The sequence below is a fragment of the Rana temporaria genome, unplaced genomic scaffold (genome assembly GCF_905171775.1).
Source record: "Rana temporaria unplaced genomic scaffold, aRanTem1.1, whole genome shotgun sequence".
In the NCBI taxonomy this organism is placed as follows: domain Eukaryota; kingdom Metazoa; phylum Chordata; class Amphibia; order Anura; family Ranidae; genus Rana; species Rana temporaria.
Window position 1 is genome coordinate 1 of NW_024404632.1, and position 18816 is coordinate 18816.

An 18816-nucleotide genomic window follows, 5' to 3' on the forward strand; every position below is an offset into this window, starting at 1 on the left:
GTTTTCTTTTCTCTGCTTTTTTTAAAGTACAATCTTGGTAAAATGCTAGCAGAGACTCTGCCGAGATGAGTAGGTATTTTTCAATATTGGTTTAACCTCCCTGGCGGTATGATTCTTTCAGAAAATAGGTGCTGAAAGCGGTACCATTATTTGCAAGGAAATTTGGCATTTTATACTGTAGGCCTGTAATTCTTAGGAATAACTCACTTAAATCTGACCAAACAAGAGTCTAGTAGGCATCCCGGGTATGACATTTTTTTAAAAACAAAATTCTAAATTATAATATAATAAATAATTATAAATTATAACAAATAATAATATAATTCTAATAAAAATTATTCAATAATGTAATCAACTCAAAATTACTGAAATTTGCTCAGTTGCAGAATTGTCGCTGTCATTACTTTTATTTTTTTATGGCGAATTTCCCCACAAATCAATATCGCACAATTCTGCAAGTGATTATAATTTATTATCGCTGTTTTCTAGCTGCTCTAAAACCATTTTTGACATAAAGGGACACTTTTGGTTGCTATGGACAATCTCCAGTTTGCAGGGAGAAAGAACAGTTTGTATTATATAAAAGAACATGTAGGGCACTGAGCAGACCACTAGGGACAAGGGGGGTGTATTTTTTACATACAGTACTGTAATCTATAAGATTACAGTATACTGTATGTATAGGGTTTGTTTACTTTTTGGAATTTGGCGCCGATCTCCGCCCCCGTGCGTCGTAACGTCACAGGGAACGGAGATAGACGGCACACAGGGACACTGTGTGAATCGAGCGAGGTCCCGCTCGCTCACACAGCGCGGTGGCATCGCTGGATCCAGGAACAAGGTAAGCCAGCGCGCGCTGCAGGCTCTGCATAGCTACCCCGAGCGTGACTCGGGGATACCGATTTTAGCACAAAAAATCCACCCCGAGTCACGCTCGGGAATACCGCCAGGAGGGTTAAGCCCTTTGTGAGATGCTGTGAAGATGGTGTGAAAAGTCTGAGTGTCTGACATGAAAAGCTCCCGGCTTATATTGCCCCGTGTCTAAAAATACTTCCGCAGTGGCAGGTGACAATGGAGGCTATTAAGTTCTCCCAAGGAACCTTCTGGGGAAGAGGATTGTTTGGCTCTGCTTTCAGTGAGTAACTGGCGTTAAAGCGGGAGTTCACCCGAAGAAAATTTTTAACATTAGATTGGGCCTAATTACGGGAAGCAGAATCGGGTGTTTTGTTTAAAATCAATGCAGTACTTAGCGTTTTAGTGATAGATGTTCTCCGTCGCTTCCGGGTATGGGCTGCAGGACTGGGCGTTCCTATTTGATTGACAGCCTTCCGACGGTCGCATACAGCGCGTCACGAGTTGCCGAACGTCGGTGCGGCTCTATACGGCGCCTGCGCACCGACGTTCGGCTACTTTCGGAAACTGGTGACGCGCTGTATGCGACCGTCGGAAGGCTGTCAATCAAATAGGAACGCCCAGTCCCGCAGCCCATACCCGGAAGCCACGGAGAACTTCTATCTCTAAAACGGTAAGTACTACATTGATTTTAAACAAAACACCCGATTCTGCTTCCCGTAATTAGGCCCAATCTAATGTTAAAAATTGTTTTTTTTGGGTGAACCTCCACTTTAAGGGATTGCCCAGGCTCCGTAATGAGAGAGGCATTGCATCTAATCAATTTGGAAAGAATCCCTTTGAAGTTTAGGGATCAAGCTTGGCTCGCTTTCCATAGAAGGCTCCACCCTGTGGATGGTTGGGATTGTCCTAGAGCGGAGTGTGTTGGTAGAGTGGAGTCTATAGACCACTTTTTTCTCCAGTGTCCCTTTAACATAGATGTTTATAAATGGGTGGTCTTGGCTCTAGGCTTCCCCTTTCTCTATCGCATCGTCATGTGGAGTGGGTGTACGGGGCATTCCCGACTCGCTGGGATTTTGATTTCTAGTTAGCACGGTGCCAGATTACCCTGCATAAGAAAGTCCTCCCTGTTGAGGTGGCGGTGCACGATATTCTGGGTGAGGTTAGGAAGATTCGGGGTCTTGAGACGGGCAGGGAGTCTCAGGCGATCTTGATATGGAGTGTGGAGGAATAACAGACCTGCCTTTGGTGAACTGTCCATCTTTGGGCAAGGAGCTCTTTCTTATACTGTTCTTTTCACTCTCTTAGCTTTTGTTGGATAGCATCTTCCTTTTGAAGGTCTGCATGCATCATGGGTGCGGGTTTGTTTCTTGACCTCTCAGGTTTGATGTCTGGTATAGTGGTGAGATTCTTACTAAGATTATGTTCCCCCAGTAATGACATGTACTCCCAGTAAAGGTCTGGATTGTTGTATGAATTATGGTTTTGGTTTGCAGTAAATTGCATTAATATAACCCATATCTTCTAGGTGATAATTTAAAAATACCAGGATGCTGACCCTCCTGTGTGTGTGCTTCTTGCTGGGCTCCACAGCAGCTTTGAGTGGTGAGTATGGGTTATTACAGGAACTCAGCACAGGGATGGTGGGAACCCCTCATGATGGGCACAGCAGGTGTAAAGACCCGGGAACTCAGCACAGGGATGGTGGGAACCCCTCATAATGGGCACAGCAGGTGTACAGACACGGGAACTCAGCACAGGGATGGTGGGAACCCCTCATAATGGGCACAGCGGGTGTACAGACCCGGGAACTCAGCACAGGGATGGTGGGAATCCCTCATAATGGACACAGCAGGTGTACAGACCCGAGAACTCAGCACAGGGATGGTGGGAACCCCTCATAATGGGCACAGCAGGTGTACAGACCCGGGAACTCAGCACAGGGATGGTGGGAACCCCTCATAATAGGCACAGCGGGTGTACAGACCCGGGAACTCAGCACAGGGATGGTGGGAACCCCTCATAATGGGCACAGCGGGTGTACAGACCCGGGAACTCAGCACAGGGATGGTGGGAACCCTTCATAATGGGCACAGCAGGTGTACAGACCCGGGAACTCAGCACAGGGATGGTGGGAACCCCTCATAATGGGCACAGCAGGTGTACAGACCCGGGAACTCAGCACATGGATGGTGGGAACCCCTCATAATGGGCACAGCAGGTGTACAGACCCAGGAACTCAGCACAGGGATGGTGGGAACCCCTCATAATGGGCACAGCAGGTGTACAGACCCGGGAACTCAGCACAGGGATGGTGGGAACCTCTCATAATGGGCACAGCAGGTGTACAGACCCAGGAACTCAGCACAGGGATGGTGGGAACCCCTCATAATGGGCACAGCAGGTGTACAGACCCGGGAACTCAGCACAGGGATGGTGGGAACCCCTCATAATGGGCACAGCAGGTGTACAGACCCGGGAACTCAGCACAGGGATGGTGGGAACCTCTCATAATGGGCACAGCAGGTGTACAGACCCAGGAACTCAGCACAGGGATGGTGGGAACCCCTCATAATGGGCACAGCAGGTGTACAGACCCGGGAACTCAGCACAGGGATGGTGGGAACCCCTCATAATGGGCACAGCGGGTGTACAGACCCGGGAACTCAGCACTGGGATGGTGGGAACCCCTCATAATGGGCACAGCGGGTGTACAGACCCGGGAACTCAGCACAGGGATGGTGGGAACCCCTCATAATGGGCACAGCGGGTGTACAGACCCGGGAACTCAGCACTGGGATGGTGGGAACCCCTTATAATGGGCACAGCGGGTGTACAGACCCGGGAACTCAGCACAGGGATGGTGGGAACCCCTCATAATGGGCACAGCGGGTGTACAGACCTGGGAACTCGGAACAAGGATGGTGGGAACCCCTCATAATGGGCACAGCGGGTGTACAGACCCGGGAACTCAGCACAGGGATGGTGGGAACCCCTCATAATGGGCACAGCAGGTGTAGAGACCCGGGAACTCGGAACAAGGATGGTGGGAACCTCTCATATAATGGGCACAGCAGGTGTAGAGACCTAGACATTGGGTGCAGGGATCTCATTTTGGTAAGCTGTGCCTATTTTAATTGCTTTCACGGCAATCTTTAATAGGTGGCTGAACTCTATGCACATAGAATACACACATTCCCTGTAGGAGACCCCTGCCCCTCTGACCGCTCTCCTCTCTTGCACCCTTCAGTTCAGTCGCAGCCCTCTTCCTTCTCTGGGGAGTTCGGAACTGGTGGAGGTACAGCTTTCTCTTTCTCTTCGGAGCAACGGTACGGGCAAATAACAGGCTTTCGCATCAGGGAGACTACCACCAATATAGTTGGGTAAGTTCCTTCACATTATCACTTGTCTACCACACCAACATCTTCAGCACATTTCAGGTATACACATTGGCCCGGATTCACAAAGCACTTGCGCCGACGTATCTCCAGATACGCCGCGTAAGTGCAAATATGCGCCGTCTTATCTGTGCGCCGGACTCAGAAACTAAGATACGCCTAAAAATAGGCTTCATCCCACCGACGTAACTTGCCTACGCCGGCGTAGAGTGGGCGCATATTTACGCTGGACGCATTTGGCGCTCCCATTGATTTTCTATTCAAATATGCAACTGAGGGAGAAACGGCGATTCACGAACGTACGTGCGCCCGACGCAAGTGCGCGTAAGTTATACGTACGTCGTTAAGTTATGCCCCATAAAGGAGGTGTAACTCAGCAGCATCCATGCAAAGGGCTGCACCAGGGAACACAAGCCGACGTATTTTACTGTGGACGTGAATATGACTAGGTGTAGGTTACGTTCACGCCGTAGGCAGTGATCCGACGTATCTTAGGGAGTAGTTCTGACGTGACTCTGAGCATGCGCACTGGGATGCGTCCACGGGACGGCGCATGCGCCGTTCGTTATACGTATCTGACACTCAGCCCATCATTTGCATGGGGTCACGCCTCATTTGCATGGCTCACGCCCACTTCCACCTACGCCAGCTTACGCCTGAGAAACCCAGTGCAGTTTTGGAAGCACTGGCTTTGTGAATTCAGTGCTTGCCTCTCTGCACTGCGTCGGCGTAGTGTAAAGGAGATACGCTACGGCGGCATAAATGTGCGCCGGTGTCTGTGAATCCGGGCCATATTATACAAATCTGTAAAGTTCCTGTCAGGTGATTTTGTCTGGGCTGAGCTGAGGTCACCAACCTGCTGCAGGCAGGAGGCAGCATTTCCACAGTCTCCTCTTCCCCAGTGATCAGACTGCAACATTGTAACTTTGTAGCAAGTGATAAGGTGAGAAGCTGCAGCAGGGGCTCAACTGTGTCTCCGTAGCCGATACGAGTGCCCTGCGGGCGCGATGACCGCAGGGCACCCACGATACCTCGGTACAGAACGAGAAGCGGGATGTGTGGGTTCTCTCAGGGGAGGGGAGACAGATCGTGTGTTCATACCAAGTATGAACACCGATCTGTCATCTCTCCTAGTCTTTCCCATCCCCCCTACAGTTAGAACACACAGCCAGGGAACACAGTTAATCCCTTGATCGCCCCCTAGTGTTAACCCCCTTCCCTGCCAGTGTTATATTGTCATTTTATAGCACTAATCGCTGTATAAGTGTCACTGGTCCCAAAAATGTGTCAAAAGTATCTGATTTGTATGCCGCAATATCGCAATAGTCTTGATAAAAATCGCAGATCACCGCCATTACTAGTAAAAAAAAAACAATAATATAAATGCCTTAATTCTTTCCCCTATTTTTTTGGACGCTATGGCCCAGATTCACAAAGGAGATACGCTGTCGTATCTCTGAGTTGTGCCGTCGTATCTATGCGCCTGATTCTTAGAATCAGTTACGCATAGATTTCTATTAAATCCGACCGGCGTAAGTCTCTTACGCCGTCGGATCTTAACTGCATATTTACGCTGGCCGCTAGGGGCGTGTACGCTGATTTACGCTTAGAAATATGTAAATCAGCTAGATACGCGAATTCACGAACGTACGCCCGGCCGACGCAGTACAGATACGCTGTTTACGTAAGGCTTTTCCCGGCGTAAAGTTACCCCTGCTATATGGTGGCGTACATGCGGCGTACCAATGTTAAGTATGGACATCGTTCCCGCGTAGAATTTTGAATATTTTACGTCGTTTGCGTAAGTCGTCCGTGAATGGGGCTGGACGTAATTTACGTTCACGTCGAAACCAATACGTCCTTGCGGCGTACTTTGGAGCAATGCACACTGGGATATTCCACGGACGGCGCATGCGCCGTTCGTGAAAAACGTCAATCACGTCGGGTCACAAGTTATTTACATAAAACACGCCCCCCTGTTCCAAATTTGAATTAGGCGGGCTTACGCCGGCCCATTTACGCTACGCCGCCGCAACTTACGGAGCAAGTGCTTTGTGAATACAGCACTTGCCCGGCTAACGTAAGGGGGCGTAACGTAAATCGCAAAGATACGACGATCTACGAGAATCTGGCCCTTAAACTTTTGCGCAAACCAATCAATAAACGCTTATTCCGATTTTTTTTTACCAAAAATATGTAGAAGAATACATATCGGCCTAAACTGAGGAAAAAATGTATTTTATTTTTTTTAAATTGGGATATTCATTATAGCAAAAAGTAAAAGATGTGTTTTTTTTTCAAAATTGTCGCTCTTCTTATATTAAAGGAGTTCTCTGACCTAAAACTTTTAACCCCCGCTGTGCCCGGGCTGTAAAAAAATAGAAAATAAACTTTCACTTACCTGCCTACGATCCCCCGTTGTTCCGATATCGCCGTCCCGGTCTCTTCCGCTTCCTGTGTGTCGGTGACTCATAGTGCGCTCAGCCTATCAGCGGCCGCAGCAATGTCCCGTCGCGGCCACTGATAGGCTGAGCGCACTATGAGTCACCGACACACAGGAAGCGGAAGAGACCGGGACCGGAGAACGGGACGGCGATATCGGAACAACGGGGGATCGTAGGCAGGTAAGTGACAGTTTATTTTGTATATTTTTACAGCCCGGGCACAGCGGGGGTTAAAAGTTTTAGGTCAGAGAACTCCTTTAATAGCGCAAAAAATAAAAACCGCAGAGGTGATCAAATACCAGCAAAAGAAAGCTTTATCTGTGGGGAAAAAAAGGACGTCAATTTTGTTTGGGTACAGCGTTGCATGACCGCGCAATTGTCAGTTAAAGCGCCGCAGTGCCGTATCGCAAAAAAATGGCCCGGTCATTGAGCAGCCAAATCTTCTGGGGCTGAAGTGGTTAAGTAGCTTACAATCTAAGGTCCCTAACTCACGTTCATACATACACATAGGGGTAGATTCAGGTACAGCTGCGCGCTCCTTACGGAGGCGCAGTGTACCCTTTTTACCCTGCGCCTACGCAAATTATTTGCGCTGCGCTTCATTCATGAAGCAGTAGCCACGTAATTTGTGTGGGCGCTCTTCAAAAATGCCCTGCGTAAGGGCGCCTAATGTAAATGATCCCGTAGGGGGCGGGAATCATTTAAATTAGGCGCGTTCCCGCGCCGAGCGTAGAGCGCATGCTCCGTCGGGAAACTTTCCAGACGTGCATTGTGGTAAATGACTTTGCAAGGACGTCATTTGCTTCAAAGTGAACGTGAATGGCGTCCAGCGCCATTCACGATTGACTTACGCAAACTACGTAAAATGTAAACCTTGCGATGCGGGAACGACGGGTATCCTTAGCATTGGCTGCGCCTGCTGTTAGCAGGAGCAGCCTTATGCTAAACACGACGTACGCAAACGACGTAAACTGCGTACGCAGGGCGTTAGTATGCAATTTGCATACTCTACGCTGAGCACAACGGGAACGCCACCTAGCGGCCTGCGTAAGAATGCAGCCTAAGATATGAGGGCATAAGAGCCTTATGTCACGCATATCTTAGGCTGCAGTCGGCGTAACGAGCTCTCTGAATCAGGAGAAGTCGTTACGCCGGCGCAAGTAAGCAATTGCGCTGCGTAACTATGGTTACGCAGACGCAATTGCTCTCTGAATCTGGGCCAGTAGGGCCAATTTAGGCAGGATCCTCTGTGGTCTCTGTGAGAGGTAATAAATACCTGGAGGGGTTACATAGACACATAGGTGTGCGCAGCCTATTGCATTAGGGTGTGCACTCCAAAGCCTAAACACGCACTACCGATCACTCACGGTGTTCATTCAGAAAGGGAAGGGGTCGGTAAATTACATATTTGCTGGCCCCTTCCCCACTCCTAAAACATCCCAGCAGCAACAGCCGATAGGAGAGGAGGGAAGCTGGCAGTGCTGTGGGGGTAAATATGGGAGCCAGGGCAGTAGGGGGAATCTGTGCTGCACAGGGTGATTAGGGTGTGCCTGGGCACACCTGGCACACCCTGTGCGCACGCCTATGCATAGACACATTACTGAGGCTCTGATTTCATTACATCACAGCTCTTGGAAGCATTACAATACTGCTGGTTCTTTTTTCTAATATCTTGGTATTGTTCTCTCCAGCATCCAGCTCCAGTACGGTGATATCTGGGGGCCTTTTTACGGATATTCCATCGGTACTCTTTTCGAGGTCTTGCTGTTCCGCGGTGAAAACATCACTCAGGTGTCGGGGAAATACGGCTCGGTGAATGAGCTGGTCTTCGTGACAAGCCGTGGAAGAATATTCAAATTCGGACAGCCAGCGGGGACAAGCTTCAATGACTTTCCTCTGTTTGAGGGCACCGTACTGCGCTACATTAGCGGGCGATACGCCCCCAACATCCTGACCAGTATCGGCTTCCACTGGGGCACTCAACCCAGCTGCTACAACTGTAAAGATGGTTCTAAGTGACCTCAAGAACTGAGGAGAGCCAATCAGAAAGGCCAGATTACCTTATTGGCCTTTTTGGCTATTTTTTTTTTGTTCCATAACGTCTTTTGGCTTTTCTAAAATCTTCCTTTCCAGTATTCTCTGAACTAATAAAGCTTTGAAATAATGTTTTGTGTTCTATTATGTTTGTAGAAGCTATGGAAGAGCCCTGGGGCCATCATAAAAAAAAAAAATACTAAATTCTGAGTTTCAAAGTCAGAATTCTGAGATTAAAAAGACAGAATTCTGTGTTTCAAAGTCAGAATTCTGAGATTAAATGTCAGAATTCTGAGATTAAATGTCAGAATTCTGAGATTAAATGTCAGAATTCTGAGTTTCAAAGTCAGAATTCTGAGATTAAATGTCAGAATTCTGAGATTAAATGTCAGAATTCTGAGTTTCAAAGTCAGAATTCTGAGATTAAATGTCAGAATTCTGAGATTAAATGTCAGAATTCTGAGATTAAATGTCAGAATTCTGAGTTTCAAAGTCAGAATTCTGAGATTAAATGTCAGAATTCTGAGTTTCAAAGTCAGAATTCTGAGATTAAATGTCAGAATTCTGAGATTAAATGTCAGAATTCTGAGATTTAAAGTCAGAATTCTGAGATTAAATGTCATAATTCTGAGTTTCAAAGTCAGAATTCTATTTTAGTTACAGCATACAGTATGGGGAAGCAGGCAGTGCTGGGCTCTCTGGTTCCTCTACTGTATTAATAGTTCCTCAGTTTGCTGTCATTTGCTCTAACATAAAGAGGGATGCTGAAAACGAGTGTATTGTCTGTCTGTGTGTGTGTGTGTGGGGGGGGGGGGGGGGGTGACACAGCTTCCATAGATAACAGAACACAATGCACCCCAACTTTGTGGAAACATTGCACTGTTGCCCCAACAAGAGGGAATTGTGAGCACAATGTGTGTCTTTGTTCAGAACGGCTTGATCATAGCAATTACATGTCTGGACTAATTCTTACAGAAAATGGACCCCATATTACACATAAAAATCAACACAGGTATATAACTTGAGAATTAGCTCAATGCATAGAGTGACAGACTTGTGATTGATATTTTGTGGGTTCGAATCCAGGAAAGAGCACAATTTGTTTTTAAGTTATATGTATATATACATATTATTTTATACATTGCTCTTAGATTAAAATAGAGATGTCCCAATACCAATATTAGTAAATCAATATATTGAAAATGTATATGTCTTCAAAAAATTAAGCTCTGAGCTGGATTCGAACCCAAAACTTAGAAACACAGAAACACAGAAGTCTATTACTCTAACCACTGAGCTATAACCCAAGTCATAAATCTCTACTGTTTTTATAGGTTTAATATGGGGTTCATTCTCTGTAAGAATTAGTCCAGACATGTAATTGCTATGATTAAGCCATTCTGACCATAGACACACATTGTCCTTCTGCCTTCTAGCCGTTCACAATTCTCTCATGTTGGGGCCACATTGCAATGTTTTCCACAAAGTTGGGGTGCATTGTGTTCTGTTATCTATGGAAGCTGTGTCACCAACCCCACCCACTCACACACAGAATACACTCGTTTTCAGCATCCCTCTTTATGTTAGAGCAGATGACAGCAAATGGAGGAACCAGAGAGCCCAGCACTGCCTGCTTCCCCATACTGTATGCTGTAACTAAGATAGATTTACAGATCAATATCTAGAGCACAAAACTTGTATGTCTGCAGAATCATGGTCTATGGGTGTTAATACATTATTGCTAAATGCTCCTAAAATCCTCCTAATAGAGACTACTATATTTAGAAACTCAGAATTCTGAGATTTAAAGTCAGAATTCTGAGATTAAATGTCAGAATTCTGAGATTAAATGTCAGAATTCTGAGTTTCAAAGTCAGAATTCTGAGATTAAAAGTCAGAATTCTGAGTTTCAAAGTCAGAATTCTGAGATTAAAAGTCAGAATTCTGAGATTAAAAGTCAGAATTCTGAGTTTCAAAGTCAGAATTCTGAGTTTCAAAGTCAGAATTCTGAGATTAAAAGTCAGAATTCTGAGATTAAAAGTCAGAATTCTGAGTTTCAAAGTCAGAATTCTGAGTTTCAAAGTCAGAATTCTGAGATTAAAAGTCAGAATTCTGAGATTAAAAGTCAGAATTCTGAGTTTAAAAGTCAGAATTCTGAGATTAAATGTCAGAATTCTGAGTTTCAAAGTCAGAATTCTGAGTTTAAAAGTCAGAATTCTGAGATTAAAAGTCAGAATTCTGAGATTAAAAGTCAGAATTCTGAGTTTCAAAGTCAGAATTCTGAGTTTCAAAGTCAGAATTCTGAGATTAAAAGTCAGAATTCTGAGATTAAAAGTCAGAATTCTGAGTTTCAAAGTCAGAATTCTGAGTTTCAAAGTCAGAATTCTGAGTTTCTAAATATAGTAGTCTCTATTAGGAGGATTTTAGGAGCATTTAGCAATAATGTATTAACACCCATAGACCATGATTCTGCAGACATACAAGTTTTGTGCTCTAGATATTGATCTGTAAATCTATCTTAGTTACAGCATACAGTATGGGGAAGCAGGCAGTGCTGGGCTCTCTGGTTCCTCCATTTGCTGTCATCTGCTCTAACATAAAGAGGGATGCTGAAAACGAGTGTATTCTGTGTGTGAGTGGGTGGGGTTGGTGACACAGCTTCCATAGATAACAGAACACAATGCACCCCAACTTTGTGGAAAACATTGCAATGTGGCCCCAACATGAGAGAATTGTGAACGGCTAGAAGGCAGAAGGACAATGTGTGTCTATGGTCAGAACGGCTTAATCATAGCAATTACATGTCTGGACTAATTCTTACAGAGAATGAACCCCATATTAAACCTATAAAAACAGTAGAGATTTATGACTTGGGTTATAGCTCAGTGGTTAGAGTAATAGACTTCTGTGTTTCTGTGTTTCTAAGTTTTGGGTTCGAATCCAGCTCAGAGCTTAATTTTTTGAAGACATATACATTTTCAATATATTGATTTACTAATATTGGTATTGGGACATCTCTATTTTAATCTAAGAGCAATGTATAAAATAATATGTATATATACATATAACTTAAAAACAAATTGTGCTCTTTCCTGGATTCGAACCCACAAAATATCAATCACAAGTCTGTCACTCTATGCATTGAGCTAATTCTCAAGTTATATACCTGTGTTGATTTTTATGTGTAATATGGGGTCCATTTTCTGTAAGAATTAGTCCAGACATGTAATTGCTATGATCAAGCCGTTCTGAACAAAGACACACATTGTGCTCACAATTCCCTCTTGTTGGGGCAACAGTGCAATGTTTCCACAAAGTTGGGGTGCATTTTGTTCTTTTATCTATGGAAGCTGTGTCATCCCCCCCCCCCCCCCCCACACACACACACACAGACAGACAATACACTCGTTTTCAGCATCCCTCTTTATGTTAGAGCAAATGACAGCAAACTGAGGAACTATTAATACAGTAGAGGAACCAGAGAGCCCAGCACTGCCTGCTTCCCCATACTGTATGCTGTAACTAAAATAGAATTCTGACTTTGAAACTCAGAATTATGACATTTAATCTCAGAATTCTGACTTTAAATCTCAGAATTCTGACATTTAATCTCAGAATTCTGACATTTAATCTCAGAATTCTGACTTTGAAACTCAGAATTCTGACATTTAATCTCAGAATTCTGACTTTGAAACTCAGAATTCTGACATTTAATCTCAGAATTCTGACATTTAATCTCAGAATTCTGACATTTAATCTCAGAATTCTGACTTTGAAACTCAGAATTCTGACATTTAATCTCAGAATTCTGACATTTAATCTCAGAATTCTGACTTTGAAACTCAGAATTCTGACATTTAATCTCAGAATTCTGACATTTAATCTCAGAATTCTGACATTTAATCTCAGAATTCTGACTTTGAAACACAGAATTCTGTCTTTTTAATCTCAGAATTCTGACTTTGAAACTCAGAATTTAGTATTTTTTTTTTTTATGATGGCCCCAGGGCTCTTCCATAAGAAGCTCTTTAAGTAGCTGTTACCAAATGGGAAATGTCCGAAAACTCTGTTATAGAAACATTGGCCCAGATTCAAGAAGCTATTGCGCCCAATAGCGCAATAGCTGTTTTGCTCCCGCGTAGCGAATGCCCCTGATTCAGGAACATCGTTACGCGGACTGCAGCCTAGGATATGACAGGCATAAGCCTCCTTATGCCTTCAAATCTCAGGCTGCATTCTTGCGTTGGCCGTTAGGGGGCGCGGCCATTGTGATCGGCGTATAGTATGCAAATTGCATACTACCACCGATTCACAAAAGTTGCGCGGGCCCTGCGCACGCAAGGTACGGAGTTTCCGTACGGCGACTTTAGCGCAAGGCTGCTCCTTCTCATAGTAGGCGCAGCCAATGCTAAAGTATAGCCGCCCTTCCCGCTCGTGAAATTTAAATTTCACGTCGTTTACGTAAGTGATTCGTGAATGGCGCTGGACGCCATTCACGTTCACTTAGAAGCAAATGACGTCCTTGCGACGTCATTTGCCGCAATGCACGTCGGGAAAGTTTACCGACGGAGCATGCGCTGTTCGCTCGGCGCGGGAGCGCGCCTAATTTAAATGATTCCCGCCCCCGGCGGGATCATTTACATTAGGCGCCCTTACGCAGGGCAAATTAGCATAGCGCCCGCGCAATTTACGGAGCTACTGCTCCGTGAATCGCGGGCAAATCGAAATATTTGCGTGGGCGCAGAGCAAAAATCGTTGCCCTTTGCCCACGCAAATATTGCGCGGTTCTACCTGAATCTGGGCCAGTATATTAAAATTATATTTTTATATATTTGCACTCACACTTAAGCAGGGCAGGACTTAGGGTGGTGGGGGCCCCTGGGCTTAATAATCGAAGGGGCCCCCGGCCCTCTGGAGCAGAGAAGCGGGGGGGTCGGCTGTCACCGCGGAGGCGCAGTGCGCCAATCATACTTTTTGAGCGGGAGGGGGGATGCGTCAACCGGCCGATCAATGTTGTTGAGCGGGGGGGGGGGGGTAGCTGCTGTACAGAGCCGCCTTCAGTACAGGTGCTTACACAGGTGCAATGAAGGGGCCCCCTGGTGTCGAGGAGCGGGGAGGCCCGAAATTGCTGCAAAAGAGGGATTGCCACGAAATTGTGGGAGGGGGTTGCCGCGAAATTGCGGGAGGGTGTTGTCGCGAAATTGCGGGAGGGTGTTGTCGCAATTGGGTTGTCGCTTGAGCCCAGTCAAGCCCAATGGTAAGTCCGGCCCTGGTTGTATGAGCAGGAAAGGAGTGCGGAGTGTATGGCGGAGGGTAGTATATACAGGAGAGGAGTGTGGAGTGTATGGTGGTGGGTAGTATATACAGGAGAGGAGTGCACTCTGTATGGCGGTGGGTAGTATATACAGGAGAGGAGTGTGGAGTGTATGGTGGTGGGTAGTATATACAGGAGAGGAGTGCACTCTGTATGGCGGTGGGTAGTATATACAGGAGAGGAGTGTGGAGTGTATGGCGGTGGGTAGTATATACAGGAGAGGAGTGTGGAGTGTATGGCGGAGGGTAGTATATACAGGAAAGGAGTGCGGAGTGTATGGCGGTGGGTAGTATATACAGGAGAGGAGTGTGGAGTGTATGGTGGTGGGTAGTATATACAGGAAAGGAGTGCGGAGTGTATGGCGGCGGGTAGTATATACAGGAGAGGAGTGTGGAGTGTATGGCGGAGGGTAGTATATACAGGAAAGGCGTGTGGAGTGTATGGCGGCGGGTAGTATATACAGGAGAGGAGTGTGGAGTGTATGGTGGTGGGTAGTATATACAGGAAAGGAGTGCGGAGTGTATGGCGGAGGGTAGTATATACAGGAGAGGAGTGTGGAGTGTATGGCGGAGGGTAGTATATACAGGAAAGGCGTGTGGAGTGTATGGCGGCGGGTAGTATATACAGGAGAGGAGTGTGGAGTGTATGGTGGTGGGTAGTATATACAGGAAAGGAGTGCGGAGTGTATGGCGGCGGGTAGTATATACAGGAGAGGAGTGCGGAGTGTATGGCGGTGGGTAGTATATACAGGAGAGGAGTGCGGAGTGTATGGCGGTGGGTAGTATATACAGGAGAGGAGTGTGGAGTGTATGGCGGTGGGTAGTATGTGCAGGAGAGGAGTGTGGAGTGTATGGCGGTGGGTAGTATGTACAAGAGAGGAGTGCGGAGTGCATGGCGGTGGGTAGTATGTGCAGGAGAGGAGTGCGGAGTGTATGGCGGTGGGTAGTATATACAGGAGAGGAGTGCGGAGTGTATGGCGGTGGGTAGTATATACAGGAGAGGAGTGTGGAGTGTATGGCGGAGGGTAGTATATACAGGAGAGGAGTGTGGAGTGTATGGCGGTGGGTAGTATATACAGGAGAGGAGTGCGGAGTGTATGGTGGAGGGTAGTATGTGCAGGAGAGGAGTGTGGAGTGTATGGCGGAGGGTAGTATGTGCAGGAGAGGAGTGTGGAGTGTATGGTGGAGGGTAGTATATACAGGAGAGGAGTGCGGAGTGTATGGCGGAGGGTAGTATGTGCAGGAAAGGAGTCAACATTGATTGAGAGAGTGAAGTTTTGCTTTATTTAGTATTTATTTCTTAATACAGCTCCATCTAGTGGCCATAATGCTGAATTTTTCTGTATTCAGTAAGCATGAAAAACATTCAACCTGGGGAGGAAATAGCCTAATTGCCAATTTGTATGTGTTGCGCAGCCGTGGTCAAAAGTTTTGAGAATGACACTGTGTCTGATGCTTCAGTGTTTTTAGATCTTTTTGTTAGATGTTACTATGGTATTCTGAAGTGTCAAAGACTTTTATTGACAATTGCATTCCGATTATGCAAAGAGTCAATATTTGCCGTGTCTGGATACCAGAGCATAGTGCTGGACGCAGGGATTAATAGGCGAAGAATGCGGGGAATGTCGGATAAGGAGGTTTAGGTTACACTTCCCCGTATTACAACAATGTCCGCTGATGGGAAATAAAAGGATTACTGGGGATTAAGGTGTTTACAGCAAGAAAAATGTACCTGTTGATAGAAATGTCCATAAAATAATAATTATAAGATACCTGACAACATATTTTATTCAAACGAAATTCGTGTCTCATACTTCAGTAGAAAACACGGCGGAGGTTATCTCTACTTTCAGCTTTTCTCAGAATTTTTTTTTACTTTTGACAGCAAAAGATTCCAACTTGTACCTTTGTTGGCCAAAAAAAATACCGTATTTATCGGCGTAATCCTGCGCACTTTTTCCCCCCTTAAAATCAGGGGTAAATCGTGGGTGCGCGATATACGCCAATACCCGCTTCCCGCTCTGTGTTTGAACCGGCCGCCGACATATACAGAGCGAAATGCACTCGGGTACACTCGGCCAGGCTCGGCTCCGCTCGCGGTCACGTCCTGTGCCGCCTCCTAGCCTTTATGCGAGAGGAGCCGAGCGTGCCTGAGTGTACTGTGCTCGGTATATGACGGCGGCGGCGTTCAAACACAGCGCGGGAAGTGGGGATCGGCTCAACAACAGCGCGGGAGAAGTGGGGAGGACACCACCAGGGCAGCAGACGGACGCCGGACGGGAGAAGGCCGCCGATGGACGCCGGGACAAGACACCAAAACTGTAAGTAATTCAATTTTTTTTTTCTAGGAATTTCTCTTCTACATTAGGGGTGCGCGCTATACGCCGGTCCACGCTATAGGCAGATAAATACGGTATTTCCCTGTGCACCTCTCTGAAACTAGCTTTCACGCGTCACTAGGATCCTGATCTTCCTGATGCCTGGGCTGCCATTCCATTGAACAGTAAGGCTTCCTCAGGAGAACTCTGATTGGACAGAGGGGTGGCAGTTGGCCGATTTAACCAAGATGAGTGAAGTGAACCTAGTTTCAGAGAGGAGCACCACAGAGGGTTTGCTATTGAACAGCTGGCATGTTGGCGTGTCTACTTGTCTACTATTGGGCAAGGCCAGGGCAGCCATCAGAAATTTCGGGGGCCCCTTACAAAGCTTTAGGCCTGGGCTCCCCTCTCCAGTTGTGAGCTGAGAACTGGGGGGGGGGGGGGTTGCTGCCAAAGAAAGTGTCATCTCTCCTCTCTTCTCTCCAGCTGCGAGCGGGGGGTGCGGCCTGGCCCCTGGGGACATTTGGGCCCCTTACAGGTGTAATGCCTGTACCCCCCTAATGGCGGCCCTGGGCAAGGCTTTTACTTCTAAACACTAAAAATAGCTAAAAGGTTTACTTTACAACAAATCTGTACAGTAACAGTTAACCCCCCCCAAAATAAATAAATGGATCCTGCTCCTTTAAAGCATGTTATATGACATAGTGTTTGTCCTGAGTCATTTGGCCCCCTGTAACACCTATAACTATAAATGCTGTTAAGAGCAGAGATTGCGATCACATGACCAGCCAGCTCTCTCCTCCTCTCCTCCAGACTGACATCAGCAGAGGAATCTCAGCCCCGCCCGCTGCATCTCTCAGAGGAGGAAAGGAGAAAGCTGGCTGGTCATGTGATCGCAATCTCGGCAATGAAATTAGGTATTTACAGCATTTATTTGTATAAATCACACACAGAGGGGGGCACTACGGGGCAGTGCTGATGGTGGATACAGGTTAGCGTGACTTAACAACCACTTTAACTCATATCTTACCTGCCCACAGTCATTCCATATTCATATTTTAGTTTTTAGGGGGAAATCTCCCCACCAGAATTCCCAGTCCTGTCCATATACCATGGCCTTAACAATGTCAAATGATGGTGTCACCCTTCCACGAATGGATTCTCTATTAATAGCTTGTCGACCAGCCGCCATCATTATACTGCGGCAGGTCGGCTCTTCTGCGTAAACCACCGTAGGTGTATGTCAGTCTCTGCATAGGAGATAGCGGGCTGTGCACGGGAGCGTGCCTACGGGTCTAGCGGACTCGATGTCCGCCGGCGACCCGCGATCACGGTGTACAGAGGCAGAACGGGGAACTGCCTATGTAAACAAGGCGATTCCCCATTCTGCCAGATGAGATGTCAGAGATCTTCTGTTCACAGTGATCTCTGTCATGTCCCTGGTAGCCCACCCCCCCTACAGTTGGAACACACCCAGGGAACACACTTAACCCCTTTGATTGCCCCTAGTGTTAACCCCTTCCCTGCCAGCGTCATTTTTACATTGATCAGTGCATTTTTATAGCACTGATCAACGTAATAATGTCACTGGTCCCAAAAAAGTGTAATTTGGCATCAGATTTGTCCGCTGCAATGTCACAGTCCGGCTAAAAATTGCAGATCATCGCCATTACCAGTATAAACAATAAAAAAAAAACCCATAAAAGTCCCTAAATCTATCCCATAGTTTGTAGACGCAATAACTTTTGCGCAAACCAATCAACATATATTTATTTGACAATATATTTATTTGATAATTTGCAAATGTTTTGGATACATTTCACTTTGGGAGATTAATTTTAGTGAATACCATTTCACTTTGGCACATGCATCATTTGTACTTTCATAATTTGTGAAATATACTTTATTTATTGATTATAGTATACTTCCATCACTTTAACAGCGCAACGCCAACATTACATCACATTCCCATTTAGTAATAGCTACTTAAAGGGGTTGTAAAGGTAAAACATTTTTTCCCTAAATAGCTTCCTTTACCTTAGTGCAGTCCTCCTTCACTTACCTCATCCTTCCATTTTGCTTTTAAATGTCCTTATTTCTTCTGCGAAATCCTCACTTCCTGTTCTTCTGTCTGTAACTCCACACAGTATTGCGATGCTTTCTCCCTGGTGTGGAGTGTCGTGCTCGCCCCCTCCCTACAGGAGAGTCAGGACGCCCACTAACACACAGCTCCTTTCTCTATCTGCAACGTAGAGAGGGCCCTGACCCTCCTGTAGTCCAAGGGAGGGGGCGAGCACGACACTCCACACCAGGGAGAAAGCCTTGCATTACTGTGTGGAGTTACAGACAGAAGAACAGGAAGTGAGGATTTCTCAGAAGAAATAAGGACATTTAAAAGCAAAATGGAAGGATGAGGTAAGTGAAGGAGGACTGCACTAAGGTAAAGGAAGATATTTA

General features: G+C 46.2%; 1 protein-coding gene across 1 annotated transcript; it reads left to right on the forward strand.

The window, feature by feature from the left end:
- The first annotated feature begins 2349 nt into the window (after positions 1–2349).
- LOC120922745 (zymogen granule membrane protein 16-like) lies at positions 2350–8860 on the forward strand. The gene is made up of 3 exons (XM_040334787.1): positions 2350–2457; positions 4103–4235; positions 8386–8860. The coding sequence occupies exons 1-3, from the start codon at positions 2403–2405 to the stop codon at positions 8711–8713; spliced, it is 516 nt and encodes a 171-aa protein (XP_040190721.1). The 5' UTR covers positions 2350–2402; the 3' UTR covers positions 8714–8860.
- The last annotated feature ends 9956 nt before the right edge of the window (positions 8861–18816 follow it).